Source organism: Python bivittatus, unplaced genomic scaffold (genome assembly GCF_059951505.1).
Source record: "Python bivittatus isolate LINGU-HERP-01145 unplaced genomic scaffold, Pbiv_v1 ctg000340_np1212, whole genome shotgun sequence".
NCBI lineage: Eukaryota > Metazoa > Chordata > Lepidosauria > Squamata > Pythonidae > Python > Python bivittatus.
In genome coordinates, this window is record NW_028277056.1 from 10,497,031 (window position 1) to 10,522,809 (window position 25,779).

At 41.4% G+C, this 25,779-nt stretch overlaps 1 protein-coding gene across 1 annotated transcript in view; it reads left to right on the forward strand.

Moving 5' to 3' along the window:
* Positions 1-25,779, forward strand: part of LOC103055697 (putative N-acetylated-alpha-linked acidic dipeptidase) — a 35,416-nt gene that overhangs the window by 3,539 nt on the left and 6,098 nt on the right. The window contains exons 3-15 of the mRNA XM_007435650.4: positions 2,223-2,409; positions 2,764-2,865; positions 4,827-4,952; positions 6,497-6,683; positions 10,645-10,732; positions 13,445-13,543; positions 14,576-14,661; positions 18,323-18,442; positions 19,818-19,900; positions 21,863-21,926; positions 23,111-23,178; positions 24,889-24,980; positions 25,516-25,606. Coding sequence (XP_007435712.2) covers positions 2,223-2,409; positions 2,764-2,865; positions 4,827-4,952; positions 6,497-6,683; positions 10,645-10,732; positions 13,445-13,543; positions 14,576-14,661; positions 18,323-18,442; positions 19,818-19,900; positions 21,863-21,926; positions 23,111-23,178; positions 24,889-24,980; positions 25,516-25,606 — 1,393 coding nt within the window. The remainder of the gene's footprint in view (positions 1-2,222; positions 2,410-2,763; positions 2,866-4,826; positions 4,953-6,496; positions 6,684-10,644; positions 10,733-13,444; positions 13,544-14,575; positions 14,662-18,322; positions 18,443-19,817; positions 19,901-21,862; positions 21,927-23,110; positions 23,179-24,888; positions 24,981-25,515; positions 25,607-25,779) is intronic.

Here is a 25,779-nt window from a genome sequence, read left to right on the forward strand (position 1 = left end):
CCTCCTGGGTAAGGAGGGTTCAGAGGACCATCTACAGGGCCACACAGAGGAATTTGCTGGATAAAATCTCTTGGATCTGTTCCAAGTTGGAGGCTAGGTATGATGCAGGTCTGGTGGAGATGCCCAGGGAGCAGACTTACCTGGTTATCTGGGAATATGAATCTGATCCTGTTAGACCTGAGGAAGTGGACAGGGTCCTTGGGGCTTCTAGTGCAGCTACCTGTGCATTAGATCCTTGTCCCTCTTGGCTGGTTAAAGCCACCAGGCAGGTGACATTGGGGTGGGTAGTAGTGGTGGTCAATTCATTCTTGCAGGAGGAGGTGTTCCTGACGCCTTTTAAAGAGGCCCTGGCCTCCCCCCTCCTCAAGAAACTATCGCTGGATCCCACCCTTTTGGATAATTTTTGTTCAGTTTCTCACCTTCCCATTTTAGCTGTCGTAGAGAAGGCATTTGGTACCTTCCTTATGGTCACATGACAGCTTCAGAGGACCCTGAAGGAAATGGATTACCTGGACCCCTTTCAGTCAGGTTTCAGGCCAGGTTTTGGAACAGAAACAGCATTGTCACACTTTTAGATGATCTCTGGCAAGAGCGGGATGAGGATAGTGCGTCCATCCTTGCTCTTCTTGACCTCTCAGCAGCTTTCAATACCCCATGGTATTCTTTTGGGTCGGCTGTTGGAGTTGGGGCTGGGTGGCACACTTTTGTGTTGGTTCAGCTCTTTCCTTCAAGGCTGATACCAATCGGTGCTAATAGGGAGTGAGAGGTCCAGCCCACGGCCCCTACTTTGTGGGGTTCAGTGCTCTTGCCACTCCTCTTTAACAACTACATGAAACTGTTGGATGACATCATCCGGCAACATGGGATGAGGTATCTTCAGTATGCTGATGATACTCAACTATATATCTCCATCCCAGGTGACCTAAGTGACACTGTGGCTACCCTTTTGCAGTGCCTGGCGGCTGTAGGGGCCTGGATGGGGGACCACAGGTTTCAACTGAACCCTGGTAAGATGGAATGGCCATGGGTACAGGGAGTCGCAAGATCCAGGAGCTTATCATTCTTAGTTCTGGGTGGGGTTGCCCCAGTCAGACCCGGTAAGTAATCTGGGGGTCCTCCTAGACTCACAACTCCTGTTCGAAGAGCAGGAGGTGGTCATGGCTAGGAGGGCCTTCGCACAACTTTGTGTTGTGTGTCAGTAATGCCCCTTCCTGGATCAGGAGGCCCTCCGCATGGTCACTCATGCCCTGGTCACCTCCCGGTTGGATTACTGTAATGTGCTCTACGTGGGGCTACCCTTGAAGAGTATTCAGAAGCTACAGCTGGCACAAAATGCAGTGGTGTGAACAGCTTTGAATGCCCCTAAGGCGACACATATAACAACTCTGTTACGTGAGCTGCATTGGTTGCCAGTTTGCTTCCGGGTCCAATTCAAGGTGCTGGTTATCACCTTTAAAGCTCTTCATGGCACAAGACCAGGTTATCTGAGGAACCCTCTCGCCCCGGTTATATCAGCCTGCCCCACTTGGACTGGCAGAAGGCGCATGTTGAGGACCCCACCAGTCAAGGAATTCTGGCTAGTGGGGTCATGGAAGAGGGCCTTTTCTGCTTTGGCCCCCGCCCTGTGGAACAGCTTGCCACCTGAGGTGCGGGCTGCCCCCACTCTCCTGGCCTTCCAAAAAGGTGTGAAAACATGGCTATGCCAGATGGCCTGAGTGGCTGAGGGGGCTTGCATTGCTGGAACTGGCTGGTGGGAAGATTGATACTGCTCCCCCCGTCATCTTGAATTGTATACTGGCTTTTATAGAATTGTTACTTGTGATTTTAACTGTGGATATTTATATTTTTATTGTTTTTATTGTCTTAATTGTAAGCCGCCCAGAGTCACCGTCTGAGAGTGATGGGTGGCATATAAATTTAATAATCAATCAATCCATCCATCAATCAATCAATCTTCAAGTTGCCAAGGTTGAGAAACACTGCCCTAGACAGATCCTTCCTTCCTTCCTTCCTTCCTTCCTTCCTTCCTTCCTTCCTTCCTTCCTTCCTTCCTTCCTTCCTTCCTTCCTTCCTTCCTTCCTTCCTTCCTTCCTTCCTTCCTCCCTCCCTCCCTCCCTCCCTCCCTCCCCTTAGTCTTTCTGTCTTCCTATATTTCTTTTCCTTAACAGAAAGTATAGAGCTTTTCCACTATCAAGCAGATAATGCCCTCTTCTTTCTTCTAGTAATTTCACCCGGCAGCCTCACTTGGCAGGCACACAGGAGAACTTGTGCCTAGCTGAACAGATACAAGCAGAGTGGAAGGCATTTGGCCTAGACTCGGTCCAGCTGGCTCCTTATGACGTTTTGCTTTCTTACCCCAATGAGACAAATCCCAACTACATCTCAATCATTGATGAGCATGGCCAAGAGGTAAAGGAGAGAGGCTGGATTATGTATAAAGATTGGGTTCTCACAACATGATAGCCTAGGCTAACATGGCATTGAGTAGTTCAGAGTTAAGTGTGTTGTTGGAATCATTCCGTTGCTTTAATATGACTTAAGCCATCACAGAGACTATTTGGTCATTATATGTTACAGATATTGCATTTAGAGTATAGCTAAACTGGACTCAGTTAGATGGGCCCTTGGCAAATGTCCTCAAGTGTGCCAGTCCCTACATGAATTCCTATCCCATCCCTCAACCTTTGCCCTCACTCAAGTTGGATAAATCAGATGTTGCTTTTATATGCCATTTTTTCCCCTTGTGGTTTCTTTATTATCTAGATTTTCAACACGTCACTATCTGAGCCTGTTCCTGCTGGATATGAGACTGTTGAAGATGTTGTTCCACCTTACAGTGCTTTCTCAGCCCAGGGAGAGCCAGAGGTAAGGATTAAAAGGAGTTGGAGCTGGATTTAGACCTGGCAAGGCTCTAAGCTACAGGAAGATGTAGCAGCTCTATTTCACAAGTGCTAAACAGAGAATAAGGCTGTGTGACAACTGAACTTGGCATGGATGCCCCAAGAGGCATCAGAAAGCTGTGAAGGGATGGGCAAGGGCCCTCTCTGAACAGAAGGTGTGAATGCATGAAGAAACAAAGCATATCTGAATCAATCAATGAGGATCATTGTGAATCATACAAGAAGCCTTAATTTACAGAGACATTCATACATGAAATTATAATAAAACTGCAGAAAATTAAAAACAATTCTGAAATTTTGAGAGTCCCCTTGAGACTTGGAGGCCCTAAGTTGTAGCTTGTTTAGTTTATGCCTAAATCCACCTCTAATGGGAATAGCTTTGGTGTTATGTGAATATTCTTGCATTATGTAGTCCCTTTACTTTTAGGTATTTAAGTAGTTTGAAATAGGAGTTCCTAATCTTGTAAGGTTAGTGGGCATATTTGGGAAGATGTAGGCAGCCTTTGGAAAAAGCGGGCTGACTATCCATCTGCCTAGCCACAAAAGATCAATTTACAGGAGGCTAATTGGCAAGGTTTCTTCTCCTGTCTTCTTTCTCCTTATATCTGACCAGATTGTCACAGGCTGACATGGAATCCAAGATAAAATACAGAAATTCCCAGAGTCTGATGCTTTCCTTTCCAGCAAGGATCTTTCCTTTTTAATTTTGTATAAAATAATCTTACTAAAAAAAACACACAAAAAAATAACAAATAACAAGTAGGTAAGAGGTCTACAGGCACTTTGGTATCCATGAATACCAGATTAACCCAAGACAGCAACAGATACTCTTGAATTGCCAGAGGCAGTTTCAAGTGATTAAATTTGAGTCACACCCAGTCTGTTTACGATGGACTCAAAGCAAAGGTTTACCTGGACTCAGAAGCTAAGCAGTGCTGAGCCTGGTTAGTACTTGGATGAGAGACCACTGATTAAGAAGTCCCAAGACTGTAGACTAGCTGGGAAAGTTTTTTAAAAATCCAAAAGACAATCACAAACCATTTCTGTCCCATTGCCAAGAAAACTCCATGGATCTATCCATGAAGCTACCAGGAGTGAAGATGACTTGAAGGAGACATTACCTTCTCATAGAAGATTTTGGAATATGGTCAGAGAAAAATAAGCAGTTGAGATTTGAGATCCTTCACTTTAGGTAACTTCCTTCCTGATGAGGGAAAATTATCGTATCACCTCCACACAGTTACACACACATACTCCATACATGTACCTTATCTCTCCCATAGGGGTCCATTTGTATTTATACATTTGCTTTAACTCTGCATATCATTCAGTACCTTTGCAGCAGGAACATGTGGCCCCTGAAGTCACAGATAGTTGCTCCCAGAGGCTCTCCAAAAGTTTCCGCCAAACTGTAATCTTTAATGGGAAATTAAAGACATGGGGAGGAATGATTTAAATGGATTATACTAAATCATACATTATACTAAACTTAGGTTTTGTCCAAGCCCCATCTACATTTTCAAACATGTCTTCCAATGTGTCACTCCAGGTCCAAATGAAGCCCTTGGCTAGAAAAAAAAATAAGGCATATCAGCTGGTCAAGATTGGGGTCTAAGGGAAGTAGGTTGCTTAGAATGGCAAAGCAGAAATATATACAAAAGTAAATTGATTTCCCTGATTGATTGATTGATTACACTGTAAAATATAGGTATGAAGAGTTTAAAATAAATTATTATGTCTTTTGGAAGGACAGTGGGAGGTCCAAGCTCTTCCCTCTCCAATTCTTCCTTCTTCTCCAGTGTTGCAGATCTGGAAGACATTAGATGCTCCACTATTCTGGGCTGGTCTCCCCATCAAGCCACACACACACTTTGTATCTTCCTCACTTCATCTGCGTGTGTTGTTAATATGCCTTTTATATTCCAGGGAGATTTGGTATATGTGAATTATGGCAGCATAGAAGATTTCCACAGATTAGAGCGAGAGATGGGAATTAATTGTTCTGGGAAAATTGTCATTGTCAGATATGGGAAGATCTTCAGAGGAAATAAGGTAAGAGTGTATGGGCTTTGTTTTTCAGGCATGAGACGAACGCTCACAACACACCAAAAAAATTGTTCAAAGCTTGAAACAAGAATTAATGTACTGTTGGATTATTCCACTAAAAATACCATTTTCTTACATTCTTTTTAAAATCATAATGCTAGTGAATTCTTCTGCCCATTAGATACTTGCAGCACTGTCTAATGGACACCTATCTCAACTACTTTTATGGTCCTAGATGAAAAATGAGAGACCAAGATACAGTTTCCAGTTTTCATAGTTCCTGTTAGAAACAACATGGAGCAAAGCAAGCTGTTTTGTTCTTAGCTCAGAACTAAACTACAAAACACAAGATATTTTGTTTCAGACTTAAAACATGTGAACAGAGCAGTCTGATTTCAAAACATTTTGTAGCTTCTCATATGTGTCAGGTTCAGCCCAAAGAACTCCATGAGACAGTGCAGTACAGTTCTGTTGCATTTATTAGCTTTACCTCAATACAGAAATCTCTCCAGACTGAACCTAAGTTCCCAAGCCAGCAAGCCACAATATCCTGAATTCCTTAGGGTGGTGCCAGTTTCATCTTCTTAAACTTCCCATGCTCCTGTTGAGGCCTAAGGAAACGCTTATCTCCCTGAGCGTGGCCTTCATAACACCATTCCATCACAATATGGCACACAAAAAGAATTTACTGAAATGGACATGGTCGTTTTTTAATTTTTGGGTTTTTGTACTCTAAAATAAATGCTTGAACTGGACCAGGAGCACCAGAGACATCCATGGGCAGCTGGTTGTCAAAATCATGAAGATGGCAGTTGCAAACATGTGACCAAAGCCCCACCCCTTTTTTTCTATAGGACACATGTTAAAAAGGGGTGAGGTTTTGATTGGATAGCTAGGGCCACCATTTTAAGTTTTTTGACCTCCCCATTGGTAGCCCCTGAGGACCCCCACTCTTTAAAACAGAAGAAGTCCACCATTCCTGCCAAGAAGATTTCTCAGGGATGGGCCTTTCACCACTGTGGGGCCACCACAGAAAAGATTTATTCCAAAAACACTGCCACACACAGAATCTCAGTTTATGGAGGGACTTCTGACATTGATCTTGGGATGTGGCAGGCACGTACAGGAAGATACTGTCCTTTTGATACTGAAATCAGGAATTGGCAACTCAATTCCATGCAGTGCCCAAATTCCCTTTTTGTATCCTTCAGTGCCCCCTCAGACCCCGGCTGCCTAAAATGGACAGCATAGTTTTCCCACCAAGTTGTGGAAATACAGGCAAACAGTAGTGCAAACCCTAAAAATAATTTAAAAATCAAGGAAACTCCCCCCACCCTTAAAAACCTTCCTTGAAACCACCTTAAAAGAGGGTACAATGCTGAGGTTATAGGGCATAGCCTTCACTTATAGCTAATTCCACAGAGAGATATTTTTCTCTCCTTCTCTCAGCCGTAGAAGACAACGATGAGGTTGTTCTACCAGCCAAAACATGGATTTTTTTAGCTATGTTAATAAAATGATATAGTTCAATAAATCATTTTTATCCCTAGGTTAAGAATGCTTATCTGGCTGGTGCCAAAGGCATCATTTTATACTCTGATCCTGCTGATTCTTGTGCCCCTGGAGTTCAGCCTTATCCTGATGGCTGGAATCTGCCGGGAGGTGGAGCCCAACGTGGAAATGTCCTCATTCTGGATGGCGCTGGGGATCCTCTCACTCCAGGATATCCAGCTAAAGGTGACCTGAAAAGAGGTCTTCTAGGGATACATCCTAAAATAGGGATAAGCCGAGGTTCAGATAAATGTGAGAACAGCGTTCTAAGAAGATAGCATTTGATTTTGGTTTTGTTTTGTTGAATAAATATAACAGGGAGGGAATAATATAAAAAGTATAATGGATAAGTGAAAGGACAGCATAAACTACTCCACATATTCAGGTTCATATGTATGCCTCCTGACCTCATCATGTCACTCTTATACATACCTATGCAGAGGTTCACTTGGTGTTATTCCCAGTTATATTAACAGACCTTCACCTTGAGAAATCAGGTGTAAATCTGGGTGAGGAAAGCACAGGCATTCAGGATAAAGCCAACCCCATCTGCTGCCCTCCAGATATTTTAGCTCCAATCATCTTCTGCCCATTGGCTTATGGTGGCTCAGTTGAAAACATTGGGGAACACCAGGTTGGGGAAAACTGGTCTAGCAAACTGATCAAGAGTCTAGTGGAATAGAGTCACAGGAAGTGGCAATACTCAGCCAACCAACTTGAAGAATAAAAAGTAAGTAGGGTCTTACCTGGTCAGTACTGGAATGGGAGAACCCCAAGAAATTCTAGAGATGCAAGCCAAAATGGAAATTGGAGCAAACATCCTAGAGGAAGACAATGGCAAATCGTGTTCACATTGTTGTTGCTGAGAACAACATAAGGATTTGTCCAGGCGGTCACTAGGAGTCAGGCTTGACTCAGGAGATATGTTACTTGATTTGGGAAGATGTACCCACCAAAATCCTCCAACTAACCCTAACCCAGCAGATATTTTCATAATTTGCCCACCCAAGGAAATTCCAGCAGAAGCCTGTCCTTTTTTCCCTGCAATGCTCTGATGCAAAGAGGAAGCTACTAGATGTAAAAATGGGCAGCACTAACAGCCATTGGTTAGATTGGGAAGTCAGATAAACATCCCAAAAGGTGCCCATGGAAAGCCATTCCCCCTTTGCTACCAAGACAACTACATAGACACATTCATGTAGTCAACCAAGAGTCAAGATTGACCCAATAGAGTCTAGTGGAATAGAACTCATTAAAGAAATATCAACTTGAGATAGCCACAGTGCATTTGTGTAGGCCAAGGTTCCTCAAGCTCAGCAACTTTAAGATGGGTGGACTTCAACTCTCAGAATTCCCCAGCCAGCCATGCTGGATGGGGAATTCTGGGAGTTGAAGTCCACCCATCTTAAAGTTGCTGAGCTTGAGGAACCCTGGTGTAGGCCACATCAAAACATCTACTGGTGATAGGAAATAGACATGCACAGGAAACAAAACAGCCATTTGACTTTCTATGTTGGCATTACATTTTTGTCCTTCCTCCAAGCAACATGGGCAGTTTACATTTTAACCCAAGAAGCCACATGAAAATACCTGGATGACACCCACTCAATGAGCTTCAAGGCTGACTGACAATCCAGTGGGTGCTTCCAAGTCCAGGAAAATAAGCACCCACACCTTGAAGTATGTCAAGAGTTCTACCTGAAATAACTTCATTTGTTTTCTCATGTTTTTCAGCCATAAATGTCAAAAGCACCAGCTCAATCTGGGAATATATGGCCTGAAAGCGAATGATAAGAAATAATGCTGAAAGTGACAAATAATTTTCTTTTTTTCCTAATCTGGTTTAGCTCAAGAGCAGGGTTTTTTTTTTTTTCAATTATTGGGGCAACAGTTTTACATTTTTAATTATTCACCTGGAAGAAGCCCAGGTGCTGCAGGAATTATGTCTTTTTAGTCTTTTTTTTACTGGTCTTCATTAGTGTTTGGAGAAGTTATTATATTATTTTATTATTTATTCATCTTTTCTAGTGTTTGGAGAAAACTGGGGCAGTTTAAGGATAGAAGAAGTATGTTAAATCTCAACCTACCTATTTTGCCATTTTGTTTTAGGAAAAAACAAAACAACTAAAGTTATACTACTAAAAACCAGCAGGTTTTCTGCCAGATTTCACTAGGACAATTTAGATAATTTTCCACCACAAAAAATGTGGCTGAGGAGGACAATTAGGACTGTCAGGGGACCCCTGTTCACCCCTGCTTTAAATTATAAATTGGCTTCCCCCTTCATCCAGCAAGTATAAACAATTTTAGTAGCTTATTGCCATATCTTAATACAACATATACTCTCTTCACCCCATAACTCATATTTTAGCTAAAAACAAAATCCAAAACCCTTGTCATTTGTTTAATATCAACAAAAGTCCAGTAAGGGATACCAGATATAACTAATTATCTATTTTAATCTTGATTTAATAAGCCAACCCTGTATTCCTTCCATGTGCTTTCAACAATCTTAAATTTTAACCCCTTCAAATAAAGACTCAGAGCTTGATTTGTGATCTTCTTTTTTTTTGGTCCCAAGAATCTTTCAAAACTTTAACAGACCTCTTTTGTACATCCAGTAAGAGAAAGTTATCCAAATCACTTTTCTGATTTAGTAATTGTACATCTCCTTTAAGCAATGAAACAGCCAGTTTCGTTTCATCCAGTATATCTTTCTCCATATCTTTCTCATTGCTTGCCATATTGAAATCCACATTCAAATTAGTTTCAGACTTAACCAGTGTAGCTTGTCCTTCTGTAATTTCACTGACACACCCTCTATCATATCAAATAATTTCGAAGAGCGATGTTCAAAAATATCTATCAAAGTTTTTTGCTCCATTCTTTATTGATAAGACAAATGTATTATCCTCTAGCTTCTTCTAGTGTCAAATCTTTAAAGTCCCATTATCATGTTTTCTCTTGAAGAAAACTCAAACAATCACATTTCCCATGGGAAGGGTTCTTCTGATTATTTCAAAATTAGAATTCCATCAAACCTGGACCCTTAATCTGATGTTAACTTTCCAAAATTAACACTCTAAGCACCCTTTTGTTGTTTAATTCAAAAAGTAATATTTTTCCAAAACTTTAAAATCATATTTAAAAATTCTTTCTCCAAGGAGAAGGCAGTTCACCCAGTGAATACCATATAGCTTGCCATTCTGAAGGATGTTAATATTTCCAAGGCAATAAAAAAAAAAAAATAACAAAAATCAAAGTGATTAAGAAGTGAGGCTTGGTCAAGCTTTATGTCCTTAAAAAGTCTGCGTTCACGACTGTGAGCAAAGATAGTTCCTCCCTTGACTCCCAACTGCTCAACTCATAAGCAGATTGCAAAACATCCATTCCTGCGGTCTACTCACAAGGAACAGCTGTGTGGAGTCACATGGGCTATCTCAAGATCTCCCCTTTCTCTGGGGAGATATCAGTGGCCAGGATCCTGTATCCATCTGCCTATCTCCATAGTAACCATCCTGCTGTCAAAGGGATGTCTAGCTCGCCATGGCACTCACCGGAATTCTGCAACATATGGACTTTCCAGCACATGATCACATGTATTTATCTTATTTAATTTATTTTACTAGGCTGGTAAGCCCCTCCAGTTGAAGGCAATCCTCTTGAAATGTACAACTTCCATTTTAACTCAGATTAAAACACACAAGCATAATAATAATCCCAGAGGCCATGGGTAAAACCTATGGGATCACCTTCTCCCAGTAGCATCTTTCAGCCCAGTAAAGTCAAGTCAGGTGGACTTGCTCCAAGTCCCCTGTCTCAAGGACTGTCATTTTGCAGAGACTTCAGAAATGGACCTTTTCAACTGTAGCCCCCACTGTTTGTATAGGTTGGCCCCAAGCATCTGAACTGCTCTTTTAAAGGCATGCTTCTGAGGTTCCTGGGATAAAGGCATATGGCAGTACCTGGGAGAAGGAAACTGGGACAAGTCCACCCTACTGGATCTTATCAGGGGACAGATGTGGCAGGGAAAAGATGACCCTGCAGTTATCCAGGCCCTGAACCATGTAAGGCTTTAAAGGTGACAACCAGCCTTTTGAATTGTCCTCACAATATAGTATAGTAATTGCTGCCTTTCTTACTCTAGAGTATGCATACCGCTTGGAAGAAGGCCAAGCACACTTAAATATTCCTGTCCACCCCATTGGTTATCATGATGCTGAGAAGCTGCTGAAGTAAGTCCCAATGATATGATCATTTTTCTTCAATGTTTAAGGTTGGTTGTATTGTTGTTTACAGTTTTCCTTCCATTTGAAATGGGATTTGAACTTGGTTTCCAGGAAGAACCTTTGGTAAAATTCTTGTGGTTTGGTATATAGGATTCTAGGGATTACTTTATTTATATGTTGGCTGAGAGGACACCCTGAGCATCTTTTCAAAAAATCCTTTCAAACAGAAGCAGAGAAATTGTCATGGGTGGGACAGGGTGTTCTAGTGTTTATTGGGTGACAAGCTGGCCAAGGGATGAGTGCATGTGAATGTCCTGTCTTTCGGTGGGCAATCTCTCTCCAACATCATGTTTCCATTCTGGCCCCAGGGAAGACATCATGGGATTTTTATTCACTGCATTTTTCTCATTATCAGTGCCACATTCATCACTAAGAATGATCCCTGTCCTTGAGAGGTTGTTGGAGAAGATCTCCTTCCCCTGGAAAAATTTAGAGAAATGATCCACTTCATTTCTTAGCCTGAAAGCTTGGTGGATTTTGAAATCCCCCAAATTTTGAAAGGCTGTTTGTGGCAGGCTGTAAAGTTTCATGCATTTTAGGATTTCAAAAAATGGTGGAAGCTAGTGAGAACAATACAGTTTGTTTGTGAACAAACCACTATCAGGCCTGAAGTCTATAATGAAGAGTATTTAAAGCACAGGTAGGCAACCTTTTTGTGACCAGGTGTCCCACTTTGGTTTTCGAGTTACGGACCAAACTGGGGAGGTTTATTAGAAATGTGGACAAAACAACAATGAGAAAATAGGTGACACTGTGATGCTGAACACACTACTGTCCCTGGATATATTTGGTGAAATCTTCCAATAACTTTCGCCCCAGATTTCATAAATCTTGGCAACTTTTATTGTTGTGTATTACTGATTTCACTTATTCAACATCCCCCTTCCAAGATTTCTGTTATGCTGTCCATACAATTGAAGATTATTTTCCCAGTTAAAAGGGTTATGCAATTGCACAGTGAGCATTAAGTTTTTCCATGCTTTTTAAAGGCAAACATCTCCCTGCTCAACCATCACAATGTTTCTGTCCAGGGAGCTGCCTGTTAATGAAGCAAGTGCAAATTGGTGTTTCAGGAATAAAACTCTATTTCCAAGCATGCTTATTGTGCCTTCATGTGATGGCCCAGTTTACAGAATATTCTAAGACAATGATGAGGTTCCCCAAAATGCTGAACTGCAAATCTCCTAACTCTACTTTAGCCTCATTTGTTGGGTGAATCCAACCTTTGTTTGTAAAAGTGCATTATGCTATCAGTTTTTAAGAAGAGATCACCAGTGTTTTTTTTAATGGAAAGTCAGGGAACTCTTGAAATGTCTACAACACCACACTGAATATTAGTTGTGTAGAATCAGTCTGAGAGCCAGTTTGGTATAGTGGTTAAAGGCACCAGGCTAGAAACCAGGAGACCGTGAGTTCTAGTCCTTCCTTAGACATGAAACCAGCTGGGTGATCTTGGGCCAGTCACTCTCAGTCACTAGGAAGGAGGCAATGGCAAACCACTTACGAAATCTTGCCAAGAAAACTGCAAAGATTTGTCCAGGCAGTTGCCAGGAGTCAATACTGACTCGAAGGAAGCAAAACAACAGAGGCAGTTTGGTGTAGTGGTTAAAGGTGCTGAATTAGAACCTTTGAAATCATGAGTTCTAGTCCAGCATTAGGCACACAAAGCCAGTTGGGTGACTTTGGGCCAGTCACTTTTCCTCAGCCCAAGGAAGAAGATATTGGCAAGCCACTTGCAAAATGTTGGCAAGAAAATTGCATGGATCTGTCTATGTAGTCACCAGGAGTCAGGATTTCCTCAAACAACCATAACACAGCTGGATTACTGGGTAGGATGTATAGAGGAGAGGGAGAGAGGCAGGGATGGATCCTCTTTGAAGAAAACTCTCTGCATCGTAACAAACCTTTATTTTGCAATATCTGCTTATAAAAGAGAGAAATGAATGTTCGAAAGAACACACTGTACAAGTACTTGGTTTTCTTCAGCTTTATCTCCTTTCCCTTGTTTTTCAAATGGCTTGCTGAGGATCTTTGTTTGCAGGCAGAAAAGTTGAAGGGAATGGGGAAAGGGAGCCAGTGCTTAACAGAAAGGTCAAAGATCATGTTCTTTCATTCGCCATCTCTTTCTGAAAAGAATGCAACATGCATTTCTCCAGCTGCATGCAACATCGTTTAGCAATATTTTAGACTCCTTAGATTTAGGATCTTCTATCACGACTTCCCAGTGATTTCCAACAAGACACGGCTTTCTCTTGCTGCAGTGGTGGCCAGTGGCCATCTCTGGTGGATCCATCACCATTCTAAAACATTCTAGGGAAGCATCCAGGGTCTCTAATATTGTGGGACACCACTGGGAAGGTGGCCTTTCCAATCCAAACCCAGATGATGAGTGACTATATTTGAAAATCAGTTTTCGCACTTGTTATGATTTCCTATTTGGGGATAGGGGTGGGGAAATTTGAAACCATAAAGCTGAAGTGTTGAGGGGATGATTGACAAAAGCCCTCTCCCCATTTCCAGAAATTATTTCAGATTCAGTGTCCTTGTCAGCAATGGGAATCTCTGGTCCTGGGAGATGGAAGAATGCTTTTCCTTTTAAATTTCAAGTAAACATATTTCCTGAAGTAAGAGGGTTGTAATGTTTCCTTTTTCCAACAGGGAAATGGGAGGTGCTCCTGCACCAGATGATAGTTGGAAGGGACAGCTTTCTGTGCCTTACAATGTTGGACCTGGCTTTACAGGAAGTTCTTCAAAAAGGTGGGGAGAAGTTTTACAGAAACTTTGGTAAAACTTGTTAAGAAATAATAAAATAAAAGGGTAGGGAGAAAATAACACCTTCTCTTTTAGAGTGGGATAGGGCAGGAGGTAACTGAGGACTTCTGGTTGATTAAGACCATCTCTCTCATGAGATGGAGTAAAACAGCTACTTTGGGTAATAAACTGGGAGGAACTGGGGTCAATCCAATTCCTGTTGTCCTCTCATTCTGCTACCAAACCAGGTTTGCAGAAGTCCTTAGAATGACCCCCACGATCGCAAAGAGGGCTGAAATGCCTATCTACTTAGTAACCATGTTCACACAACACATTAAGCCCACTTACTAAATTAAGCCAGTTGGCGCAGTACATTAAGCAATAAGTGATAGACCTACTTGTTCTCTCTGGCATTTGGGCCACCATGTTTGGTAAACCCTGTGGCTTGGTTTGTTTTGTTTCTTGTTTCTTATTGACTGTAAGATGGAATGAAATATTTGGACCTCTGCAACAGGATATACTGAATGATTGTGTTTGAGATTCCCTTTTTAATGAATGTGAGCTGTTTTGTTGTTTTCTGGTTTTAATTTCTTGTCAGCCACGCAAGATAGATAGATGGATGGATGGATGGATGGATGGATGGATGGATGGATGGATGGATGGATGGATGGACGGACAGACAGACAGAGCTAACATTGCTTAGCAGAGTCACAATAACAAGGTGGGAGGATGGATGGATGGATGGATGGATGGATGGATGGATGGATGAATGAATGAGGCTAACATTAACCAAGCTTAACATGTAATGAAAATGCATTGCCTGGTCTTTACTGGCCACCTTCCTCACGCTCTAGACCTGAAGGACTTGCATCATGCCCATCCATCAAAAAAGAGAGCATCATTAGTATACAGTATTTCATTGTATGCCTGTGAGTGAATCAGTGCAGAATGTAAGCCCACCTCTCTTTCAGAGTCCAGCTGTTTCACTTTTAAGGAAGTTTAACCGAGGATGACCGCTTCTCTTTTTTATTGCACTAGAAAAGTGAGAATGCACATCTACAGTTTCAAGCAAGTGAGACGGATTTACAACGTGATTGGAACTCTCCGAGGAGCAACAGAGCCAGGTAAAGCCTATCTCTCGCACAGGCTTTGTAAGCTAGGGAGGAGGCATAGCTCAGTTGGAAGAGCACATGGCTGCTGCTAACCGACTAAGGTTTTACTTACTACAAATATAGGCTTCTTGGTGCTGAGCTGCTGCTCAGAATTAATAGAACTCTGGCTTGTATTTGAATGGCCACCTTGATTTGGTTACCCAATGACTACAAATATTAATTGCCTTAATAAAAGCCCATATAACTTTTCAGGGCTGCAAGGCACATTTGCAATTTTGAGAGCATGCTGGGGGGGCCTGTCACAAAATGGCTGCCACGATAGGCCCTCCGGCCAGCAAGCTCCCATTACCTCATCTAACCTCCCAAGATGTTTTCTACCACCCTAGCTTATATTTTTATGGGCAAAGGGGCACATTTCCAAACAAAATAGTCATGCTTCAGATAAGCACTAGTTATTATTCTTTCTAGTCCAACAGAATTTCTGCCTCTGGAAAGAAATGATGTAAGGGGGCTTACGGCACTGTTCATTGGTCTGAAAGCTAAACAGAATGTGGCCAAATTTAGTGGGGGAGGAGAAGTCAGCAGAAATAAATTTGAGCTCATAAAATGGGTTTGATCTGGCTGGGGCTGTGGAGGAAAAAAAATAATCCAGGAAAAAAATGCCCCAGAAAAGGTATCTGGGCAGCCTCTTGGAATGCTAGCAACCAACATCCTAAGCCCCGCCTCCTCCTGATCATGTGACCCAACCTGCATTGCATTTCTCAATGGGTGCATGACATGCACACACTCACACACACACACCATGCACATGTAGAGGAAACACATATGCCTCCACCCTGATTAGACCCACCATGTGTGCACACATACTGATTAATCTCTGGGGAGAAAGTTACACACTTACATAGAATGTGTTAATTTATTACTATAGTCCTAGCCATAAAACCAGAGCCATAAAACTAAGTTCGAGAGCTGAGTCCTCCCCAAAGAATTCCAAATAAGATCAATAGACAAATCAATAGAGCCAGATCAATTTCCAAGAAGGGACTATTAAAAGACAGATCACAGAAGCAGAACAACAGAACACCACTGATTGTCACCTACAGTTCATAGTTCAGGCCACCCAACTGCACATATACAAATACATGAAAAATATACACATTCTACACAAGACATTTAAAATAATGGTAAACTACTGAATGAAAAGTAACAACTCATTTCTCCTCTTCCTTTCCAAAATGTACTCACTCAAACTGGATCTTCCAGAACTAGTTTCAAACACCCTTCCTTTCTTCTCTTTTTTTCCCTCTTCTCCGTTGCCATACGCCAAACTGGGGTCTTTATATATTGATGAACTCTCTGCCACCTCCTAAATGAGCTTCCATTCCTTTATTCTAGCCCGTCTCTCATTGCATGAATTCAGAGTTTGGAATAGTGAAACTACAACTTTGAGCCAGCAGTCTGGGATGATTTGCTTAGCTCTTCCCAAGTTTGCTGCCTGTGCTTCCCTTCAATATTCTACATCCTTCAATTTAGCTAGATAGCTGAATTTTAGCCATTGCTACACGTATGTGCCCTACAGACCAGGGGTTATATTATGCAGAAGAGAATACAGATCCCTCCTGTGGCCTTTTCTGAGAAACAGTTTGGAAATAATTCCAGAAGCAATGCTCTCCAGACATGGTAGAGCAGCCATGAAGGCCTTGGAAAAGATACTCCAATGTCATGATGGGTCTATACCTACAAAGATCAGAATCATGCAAGCCATAGTATTCCCTGTGACACTCTATGGAAGCAAAAGTTGGACTTTAAAGAAGCCAGTAAGGAAGAGTATTGACGCCTTTGAACTTTGGTGTTGGAGAAGATTCCTGAGAATACCATGGACAGCCAAGAAAACAAACTGATGGATCATTGAACAAATCAGCCCAGAGTTCTCACTCGAGGCACAAATGACCAGACTCAAATTATTCCACTTTGGACACATGATGCGAAAACCCATCTTCTCTCTGGAAAAGGCTCAAATGCTTTCCCTACCTTATTATGTTCAAATAATGCCTATTGGGCTTATTTTTTAATTATTTTTTTAAATCTCTGCCACCCTCCACATCAAAGTTTTCTCAGGGTAGCTTGCAACAGTCTAATTCATGATTTGCTTATTTAAAGAAAACAGCAATTTAACTGCAATGTAGAAATAAGAAAACGATGACAGCAGACATAAAAAATGAAAATATTGCGGTATACATATCACAGTGTAATATATTAAAAAGCCTGGGAGGGGAAAATGTATTTGCTAGGTGCCAGAAGTACAATAAAGTAGGTATAAAGCAACAATATATGGCCATTTCTGATATCATAGGAGGAGAACTGTATTAGTCTATGGGAGCCAAAAATCAGAAGGAGTTGGTGCTAATTTCAGCTTGAGAAATCTTATTAAAAGGCATAGGCTTTCATAAGCTATAGCACACTTCAACAAATTATTTAGGACGTAAATTGGGGTGGGGGAAAGGAAAAGGAAAAGGAAGACAGGGTAGTTATGTAGATGTAGGTTACACATCGGTCAGATTACAAATACCTCATCAACTAACAATTGTACTAATGTGTTAAAAAGCCCATTGTGTGTGTTGAGACCTTCTGAGATAGACTGACGCCTTTCACGTCTGTCACTTCAGCACTCTTTTGTTCAACTGTGCTGCTAAAGTTTCTTTTTTCCAGAATGACTACTTTGAGATCTGTATCAGAGCATCCGGGAAGGCTAAAATACTTTGATATTGTTTTGTCCCTGAGTCAGACTTGTATTTATTAATTCTTTTACAGAAAGTTTAATCTGTTTGTCCCACATAGAATCCAAAGAGGTTTGGATTGACGTATGATGGCATACGTCACGTTAGAAGAAGAGCAAGGGAAGACACCTTTAATCTTGTGTGTGCGGTTGTTGGAGCCCACGATGGGGCAGTTGGTGTAAATGTTGGGGCAAGGTAGACAGCAGGGCTTGTCACAGGGTCTGGTCCCCATGTTAGCATTATTGTCCTGTGGTTGCCTGTTGCTTGTGAGAATCGTCTGCAGATTGGGTGGTTGTCTGTATTCACCCAAGTGCCTGACAAAGTGCCATGTCATTGTCCAGTATGGGCTGTACTTATTAATAATGCATTTGGGTGGCCTGAGCTATGAACTGTAGGTGACAAACAATGGTGTTCTGTTGTTCTGTTTCTGTGATTTGTCTTTTAATAGGCCCTTCCTGGAAATTGATCTGGCTCTATTAATTTGTCTGTTGATCTCTTGGGTGGGTAGTTCAGTCTCCTGAATGCCTAGTTTAATGCTATCAGTTGAGTATCTCTGTCAAGTGAGTCAGGACGAATGGGGTGGTCCTTGAGAAGATCCTCCATAGGGCAGCAACAAGTTGCCCTTAGCATGGAGAGCAACCAAAGCCTAACCCCTACTGATGGATGCCTTCAGGTTACGCATAGGAACCGAAGTGGAATCCAGAAGCGATCTTGTAAATTAAGTCAATCCTACTCCAGGTGCCAACTTCTCATTTAATTATCTCTTTAAAATCTCTTTAAAAATTGAAGTCAGGATTCATGGTGGCCCTGTGCTTACCTCTTTCCAGGCCACTTTTGGTGAACTTTTACTAACTTCCTTATCATAATGTGAAGCTTTTTCATCCTTTTTGATCCAGATAGATACGTTATTCTGGGTGGCCACCGTGATTCTTGGGTGTTTGGTGGGATTGATCCCCAGAGTGGAGCTGCTGTTGTTCATGAGATCGTCCGAAGTTTTGGGAAGCTGAAGCAGAAAGGTAAGTCCACACATCTTGAAGCTGCTGAGGCTGAGAAATACTGAGAGAGAAGATGGGAGATATTGTGTGCTTCTCTGTAGATGCACGTCTGGTCTTCTGTCAAATGTTTTAAGTTAACTGAAATCATGCATCTAAATAATGCACTCATGCAACAATTTAAAAAAGGGAATCTAAATAACGCTAAAAGACCAGTTTTTTGGGATGCAGCTCTGCATCCAGTATAGAAAAATATAAGAAAAGTATATTGGGATGTTTTCTGTCATCAATATTACTATGATGATGATGATGTAAAGTTTTCTCAACTGTCTCCATTGCCATATGTGTTCAGTCAAAATATACATTCGCAGCCTCCAAAAGCAAAAATTCTATAGCAATTAGAATTCAGAATAACTGTTCTAGAATACATTACGCAGAAATAGTAGCCCAAGAAAGCAAAGACAAAAAAGCGAAAAAAAAAATCAACCCTATAAACATCAGCATAGAGATTAGTCCCATTGAGTTCCATAGGACATATTCCTGGTTCTAATAGAAGAGAATATATTTAGCTCAGGGTTGAACTGCGGAGTCTTTGGTGCTCTCTGAGTTTGGTTGTTTGCTTGCAGACGTTTCATTACCCAACTAGGTAACATCATCAGTGCTGTTGAGTGTGGGGTTTGCTCCCTCTTTATATACAGTAGCTTGCCCTGCCAGTGTTGGTGGGGGTGTGGTTTTCTCCTTGGTAGTTCCTTGATTAGGGTATCATTTTCTGCTTGTTTGTCTGGAGTTAATCCCTGCTTATCTGGGAGTTGGTTGCTGGAGGGGATGTGTTCTGGTCTTTTACTTTCCTTCTTAGCTTTTTTATTGTCTCTTTTGAATGTTGTATAAATGTGGTTTATCTCTATGTGTCTATTGATGGCTGATTTGTCTGAATGCCAAGCTTCCAGGAATTCCCTAGCATTTTTGGATTTAGCTTGGTCTAGGATGCTGACAGTTTCCCAAGGACTCCACATATTTGTGGTTAGATAAGAGTAGAGTCTTATGTGTATCTACTCTGAATTACATTCCATGAAGTTGACTGGCATTTGCTCTGGACAGAATCATAAAGCCAATTTATATCACTCGTGCAAACTGTAGAATTCAGATTTACTTAGCACAGAATTGGATTAATTGGCTACATATTTGATTTTTTTGTTTTGGCATGATGCTAAATGGGAAAACTGCCCCACTGTATCCCAGTTATAAGTAGCTGCTTGTTATTCATAGACTGCTGAAAATCAAATGGGAAATAAAACCAGGGGAGGGGGGTGCAGAATATTATATTTTTGTGTTAGCTTCACTCTGTGATGCTTAATTTTTGAATACTACACTAATGGTGCTCTAAATATTATAAATATAGGTTGGCGACCCAGAAGGACAGTGATTTTTGCTAGTTGGGATGCTGAGGAGTTTGGCTTAATAGGATCAACAGAGTGGGCAGAGGTAAATCAATAAAGTTAATAACGCTTAGCACTTTAAGTTATTCCAAGCATTCAGCTGAGAAATTCTTATGGCTACCCTGATTAAGTAGATAACATTAAACCTAATTTGCAGTTGAGGTAAGCTGAGGCTTAGATAGCAGATTGCCCATGATGACATAGACATTTTATGACGCAGAAGTGAATTCAAGATTTCATCCCATCAAAGGGATGATTCCTAAAATTCTGGTTGCTTATGCATTACATTTTAACAAACTAAAATTGTTGTTTCTGTTGACTTTTAGCATAGCTAAAGTTGAGATGCCCGCAAGTTGGGCTCCACTCCTGATGATTTACACAGAGACAGCCAAGCAGTTGCCTTGGCATGATACAAAACCCATTTGCCATTTCCTTCTTCCAAGACATTTTTTGATGTCCTAGTCTATCCACAAGATCACATCTTCCCAAATAGCCCTGCTTAGCTTTCTAGATCAGACAAAAACAGCTACCACCTATTTTTGAAAAGCACATGCTTGAAACACAGCCACGCACAGTACCCAAATCCCTATTTTATTCATTTCTGTGTAGCAGTAGCGTCCTAGTGAACTGGATGTTGGTAGATGTGCTTGCCAACGGTTGGAAGACCCATTACTTGCACTGCATCCCTCTTTAGTCTTATATGTAGGAATGAAGCATTCGAAGGTAACTCAAATGATGCAGAATGGAACTCCCTTGCTCAAGAGTAGGAGAAGAGCACATTTGTTATGAAAGAATCTTTCAAACCCATCTATAATCCAACCTTATGCTGTCATGGGGGACAGCCCAACATCTTCAAGAAGCCCCTCAAGGAGAATTAAGGAGAAGGAGAATTGATTTCATATGGAATAACAGCCCTTGGCTAATCAAGAGATAAAGGTGGCCTTTCTAGAGGATTTTTGTCTTTGTTTATAGGACTTTTGGGTCTATTCCTTTTGCAGGAGTTTCCTTAAAATCAGAGTCATCTGCCTTTTAGATGAATAAAGTAGTAGCTTTTCAGTAAGAGGAGAGCAGAGATAAACAGTAGGTGTAAAGAGAGGAATCAATCCTTCCTTCCCCTTGTTGCAATCCAGTGAAAACTCTTCCCTCCTGGAATTAATACTGCTTTGTAGGAAGGAGGTGGGGTGGATTTTCACTGGAAATGCAGAATAGAGAGAAAATCTTTCCTTCCTTCCAGCCACTTGTTGGCCCTGCTCACTCTCCCCTGGGGACACTAATCATCTTATTATAGATACGTTCAATTCATATCTCATTTGTTTTCACTCACAATCCAGCTAGTGGAGTCCTCCTTATGGAGATCATTGGTGCTACGTAGCTGCTAGTGGGGTCACAAGTGCCCTGTTGCTAAAACACATCAACATCGACCAATCTTTCTCAATCTGGAGCTCTCCAGCACATTACACCACAACATTCACTAGGATCTCACTCTAACAGCCAGCTTCCCTGTTGGCTTTAGATGTTGGGGAATGTAGTTTAAAACTTCTGAAGGGTGCCTGGAAAGTCTGGTTCAGATTCCATAAGGTACCCGGCAAACCCTTTGGTAGAAAAGGGACACATACTTATGATAGACACAGCTTTTGCAGACTCAGTCTTTGTCCAGCCCAAACATGCAGAGAGGGTCTGCTAAGGGTCCCCACCCTGACAAGAATAGGTCTATCAGGGCAGAAAGTGACTTGGAATAACTCCCTATCTCATACATTTGTACCTTCTACAGTGTGAATGCTCATCTCAGTTCCTCTAACACAGTGTTTCTTAAACCTTTTTGCTCTCAGGACCCCTTCCCACTTTTCAAAATTATGGAGGACCTCAAAAGCAGCTTTGTTTGTAAATGTTTATCTATAATTACCCTATTAAAAATTAAAATAATTGCATTCATAGAATATTCATTTATTGAATCATGTAAAAATAACACTAATCTGAATTAGCTTTTAATTCCTCTTTTCCACTGTAGGAAAATGTCAAACTACTACAACAGCGGGGTGTGGCCTATATCAATGCTGATTCCTCTATAGAAGGTAAAACACACCTTGTGACTGATCATTTCTGGAATTTAGTGGGTAAACAATGGTCAAAGTGCTTGCAACTTCTGAACATGCCAAACCTTCCTTCTCGTGGGTCTGAGATTGGATTTCAGTTGATGTTATTTTACAGAATTTAGATAAGAATATGAGATCAGTGGGGTTTGCTCAGGCCAGGGGTTTCTCTCAGCTCTGTAGACTGTCTATGATTGGGAAATACTTTTGGGAAGCAAATCTTCAAGGAGATAAGTTTTCCTTGTTTGCCCTCTGTTTGTGGTCAGCAGAGAGAGGCTTATCTGGGCCATGGAAACAGTTCAGAGACAGCCCTCTTTTTGGCCAAAGTGAGGACATGACATCAATGGCAGATATATCCCTAACTATTCCTCCTGATTATTCCTCTCAACCATTTTCCTCTGTTGGAGAACAGAGCTGTGTATGCTGCGTGACTTGCTTTCTGAAGCTAGCTTGCTAAGGTAGAGCTGTCTTAAGGTAAAGTTCAGCTGCCACACTGTTGGTTTTGGTATGTAGAAGGTGTCAGCTGGTGAAGATGGATGATACCTTGTCTTTTGCAAAACGGTTTAATCCAGCTCTGAAGCATTCTTTCACATATTTTATGATCCATTAAAATTAATGGTAATATCTAGATCAGTGTTTCTGAACCTCTGTAACTTTAAGTTGTGCGGACTTCAACTCCCAGAATTCCCCCAGCCAGCATGCTGGCTAGGGAAATTCTGGGAGTTGAAGTCTGAATGACTTAAAGTTACAGAGGTTGAGAAACACTGCCCTAAAGATTACTTATTGAATATGCAGGTTAAAATGTCACAAGAAGCCACATCTTAAGGACTACACTTCTTTTCTCTCCCATTACATTTCTAGTAAAGCATAAGGTATCTAAATTCTTGTATGGAATTCATAGCCAAAGGAAATCTAATAAGCTAAACTTATCCAACCAGTTCAACCATTTTTGATACAACTCTTTACAACTACAGAAACTTGTATGCCGTTACAGAGATACATTTCATTTACCCTAAAATCCAAAAGCATTTTTATTTTTTAAGGAACATAAGGATAGTAGATGCCCACATTCAAAATATGTTGGTTAGGTTTCCCCCCAAATACAAATAATTTCTTTAAAAAGATGCCTCCTAAAAGACAGTAAAGATACTGTCCTTTTCTTTCAGGCAACTATACCCTTCGAGTTGACTGTACCCCATTGATGCATAGCCTGGTATACAATCTAACTAAAGAGGTAAAACAGGGACATATATCCTCTGACATCACAGATCAATATTTTATAGTTGTTTTGGAGGGGAATTCAGAGTGGTTCTCAGTGAGGTTCTTGGGAGCTTCACATCTACAGTCTAATTGGGTTCATCCTGGTTCCTACTGTCTACCACAGAGATGGGCATCTCTGGCTTCCCAGATGTTTTGGATCCCATTTGCACATTCTTTTATTGATACACTGCTGAAAATGTCAGCACCCCTTCTTTTTCATGAGGTTTCACAAAGCTCTTTAATACATATATATCTATATATTATACTGTAGGCAACTTTGTTTACTGATATACTCCAGATGCCTTGGACTGTAGCATTTGTCATTTCCCTAGAAGCTTGCTAAACTACAGATGGCTGTGTACAATGGTATGTGGGAATGACCTTGGGAGACAGGAGGAAAATCTGCAGCCTAGACAACAGTCTAATAAGAGGCAGCTCAGTCTGCAGGTGGGAGAAAAGCATGGGAAGCATTTCAGAAGGGACTCATAATGGTATGTGGGAATGACCTTGGGAGACAGGGGGAAGAGCTGCAGCCAGGCCAACAGTCAGATAAAAGGCAGCTTAGCCCATCACAACAGGAATATGGGCATAGCAAACATCTCAGAAGGGACCCTCCCTAGTTTCTTGGGTTGTAAAGGTCCTAGATATAAATAGCAACCCTGTGAGGTACATTGAGCTGAAGGAAAGCGTGAGTAGATTTCTGGTCCTAGATAACACCTGAATCACTACAACTAGGGTTGTCTGGAGGGTGTGGTATAAAAACTGATTTTTTTTTTCACACCTTTCAGACATTCCTGACTGCACCATAGTCATCTTAGCCTCTTTCCTGCTCTAAATGCATAAGAGAAGTATAGCATCCCTGCCTGATAACTCTCTACTTCTGTTCAAATATTTCCATCAAAGAAAAGACCACCATTTATGGTGGCTGGGGAATTCTGGGAATTAAAGTTCCCCAGGTTGAGAAACACTGGTCTAGAAGGAATATCCTTCTAGATTGGACAAATACTGTATGTCCAAATCATAAGGTTGAGTGTGATTTTCAGTTGAGCTCAAACTTTGTTTGAGAAATGAAGGTCTTCCTGAATAACAATAATTAAAACCAACCACTTTTCTCTTAGGTATGTAAATAGCATGGTACATTGAAAAATAAGGATCATGTGGTTTGAATAATGACAGTGCACAGAAGCCAGTAGCTTAGGCATGCCAGTATCAGCAAGTCTAATTTCGTATAAGATTGCCTACATGATTAAGTAAGGAAGAAAGCTTGTGGCCAACAATCTGTGTCTTTACAAGAGCATGTTATGTCAGACACCAGCCTCCTCCAGTCTGATGTTCTTTGGATGTGTTTGATTCCAAAATGTCACCCCTGGGCATTGTGGAAGTTGTATAATATAACTGGAGTAAGCCAGTTGAGAAAGGCTATATTGTACATTTCCCATTTAGACCATTAAAGCTACACAGCACTTCAGATTCAGTCTCCAAAAAGTGTTTTGGAGCACCCGGGAATGCAAATGAAGTGCCTGTTTGTGACATGTTGAAACAACAGTATCCCTTTTCCTGGGATCATGTGGCTGCAGACAGGTGCTATGTTCATGCCCCCAATTTGCTTCATGAAAAAGGCTAGTAGTGATGGTACGTCATCTCTTTCTTCTACATTTCAAGAACACAAAATATATCTTTGTAGATACCAAGCCCTGACGAAGGATATGAAGGCAAATCTCTTTTTGAAAGCTGGAATGAAAAAAGTCCATCAACTGAACATAAAGGCTTCCCGAGGTAAATGCCAAACTGGGGAAAGTGGAAATCAGAGACTGGGTTGCCTTGCAGAGAAGGGGGTGGATTTTTTTGTAGCAGCTGAGGATGCAAATACAAAAGTGAAGTTCCAGATATACTGGGACATGTTCTGTAAGCCCAGCAAGATAGAAAGCAACTGAGTATCTCTCCTACATGATCCTCATGGCAGAAAAGTTGTGTAGATCCATTGCTCAGGCAAGGTTCTTCATCTTGGCAGGGAAAGTTTGTCCCTCCACACACGTTTCAGAACATGTGTGGGTATGCCTCCAACTTTCCCTCTGACTCTGACCTATTCACTGGAATATCCAGTCTCTTTCTCCACTTTCTTCTGTAAATGATAAAAATAGGCATGTAAAGGGAAAAAAGAAAGAAGGAAGGACCTGGAGCTGGAGCTGGAGCAGATATAGATAATTGTACAGAAACTATTTGAGATCTCTAGTGTCTCACATTGAAATAATAATTTTATAATTTCTTACACAATTTGTTCCCCTTCCCCTCCCTATGTTCTTTCCAACAGGATCAACAAGCTGGGTTCTGGCAATGATTTTGAAGTCTTTTTTCAGAGGTTGGGAATTGCTTCTGGTAGAGCCCGTTACACTAAAAACTTTGTAAGTGTGTTCAATATTTTTGGGAGGGGGGGGCTTCGAGTCAGTGTTGAATCCTGGTGATTACCAGGACTATTCCCTGCAGGTTTCTTGGCAAGATCTTGGAAGTGGTTTGCCCTTGCCTCTTTCCTAGGGTTGAGAGAGAGTGACTAGCCCAAAGTCACCCAGCTGGCTTT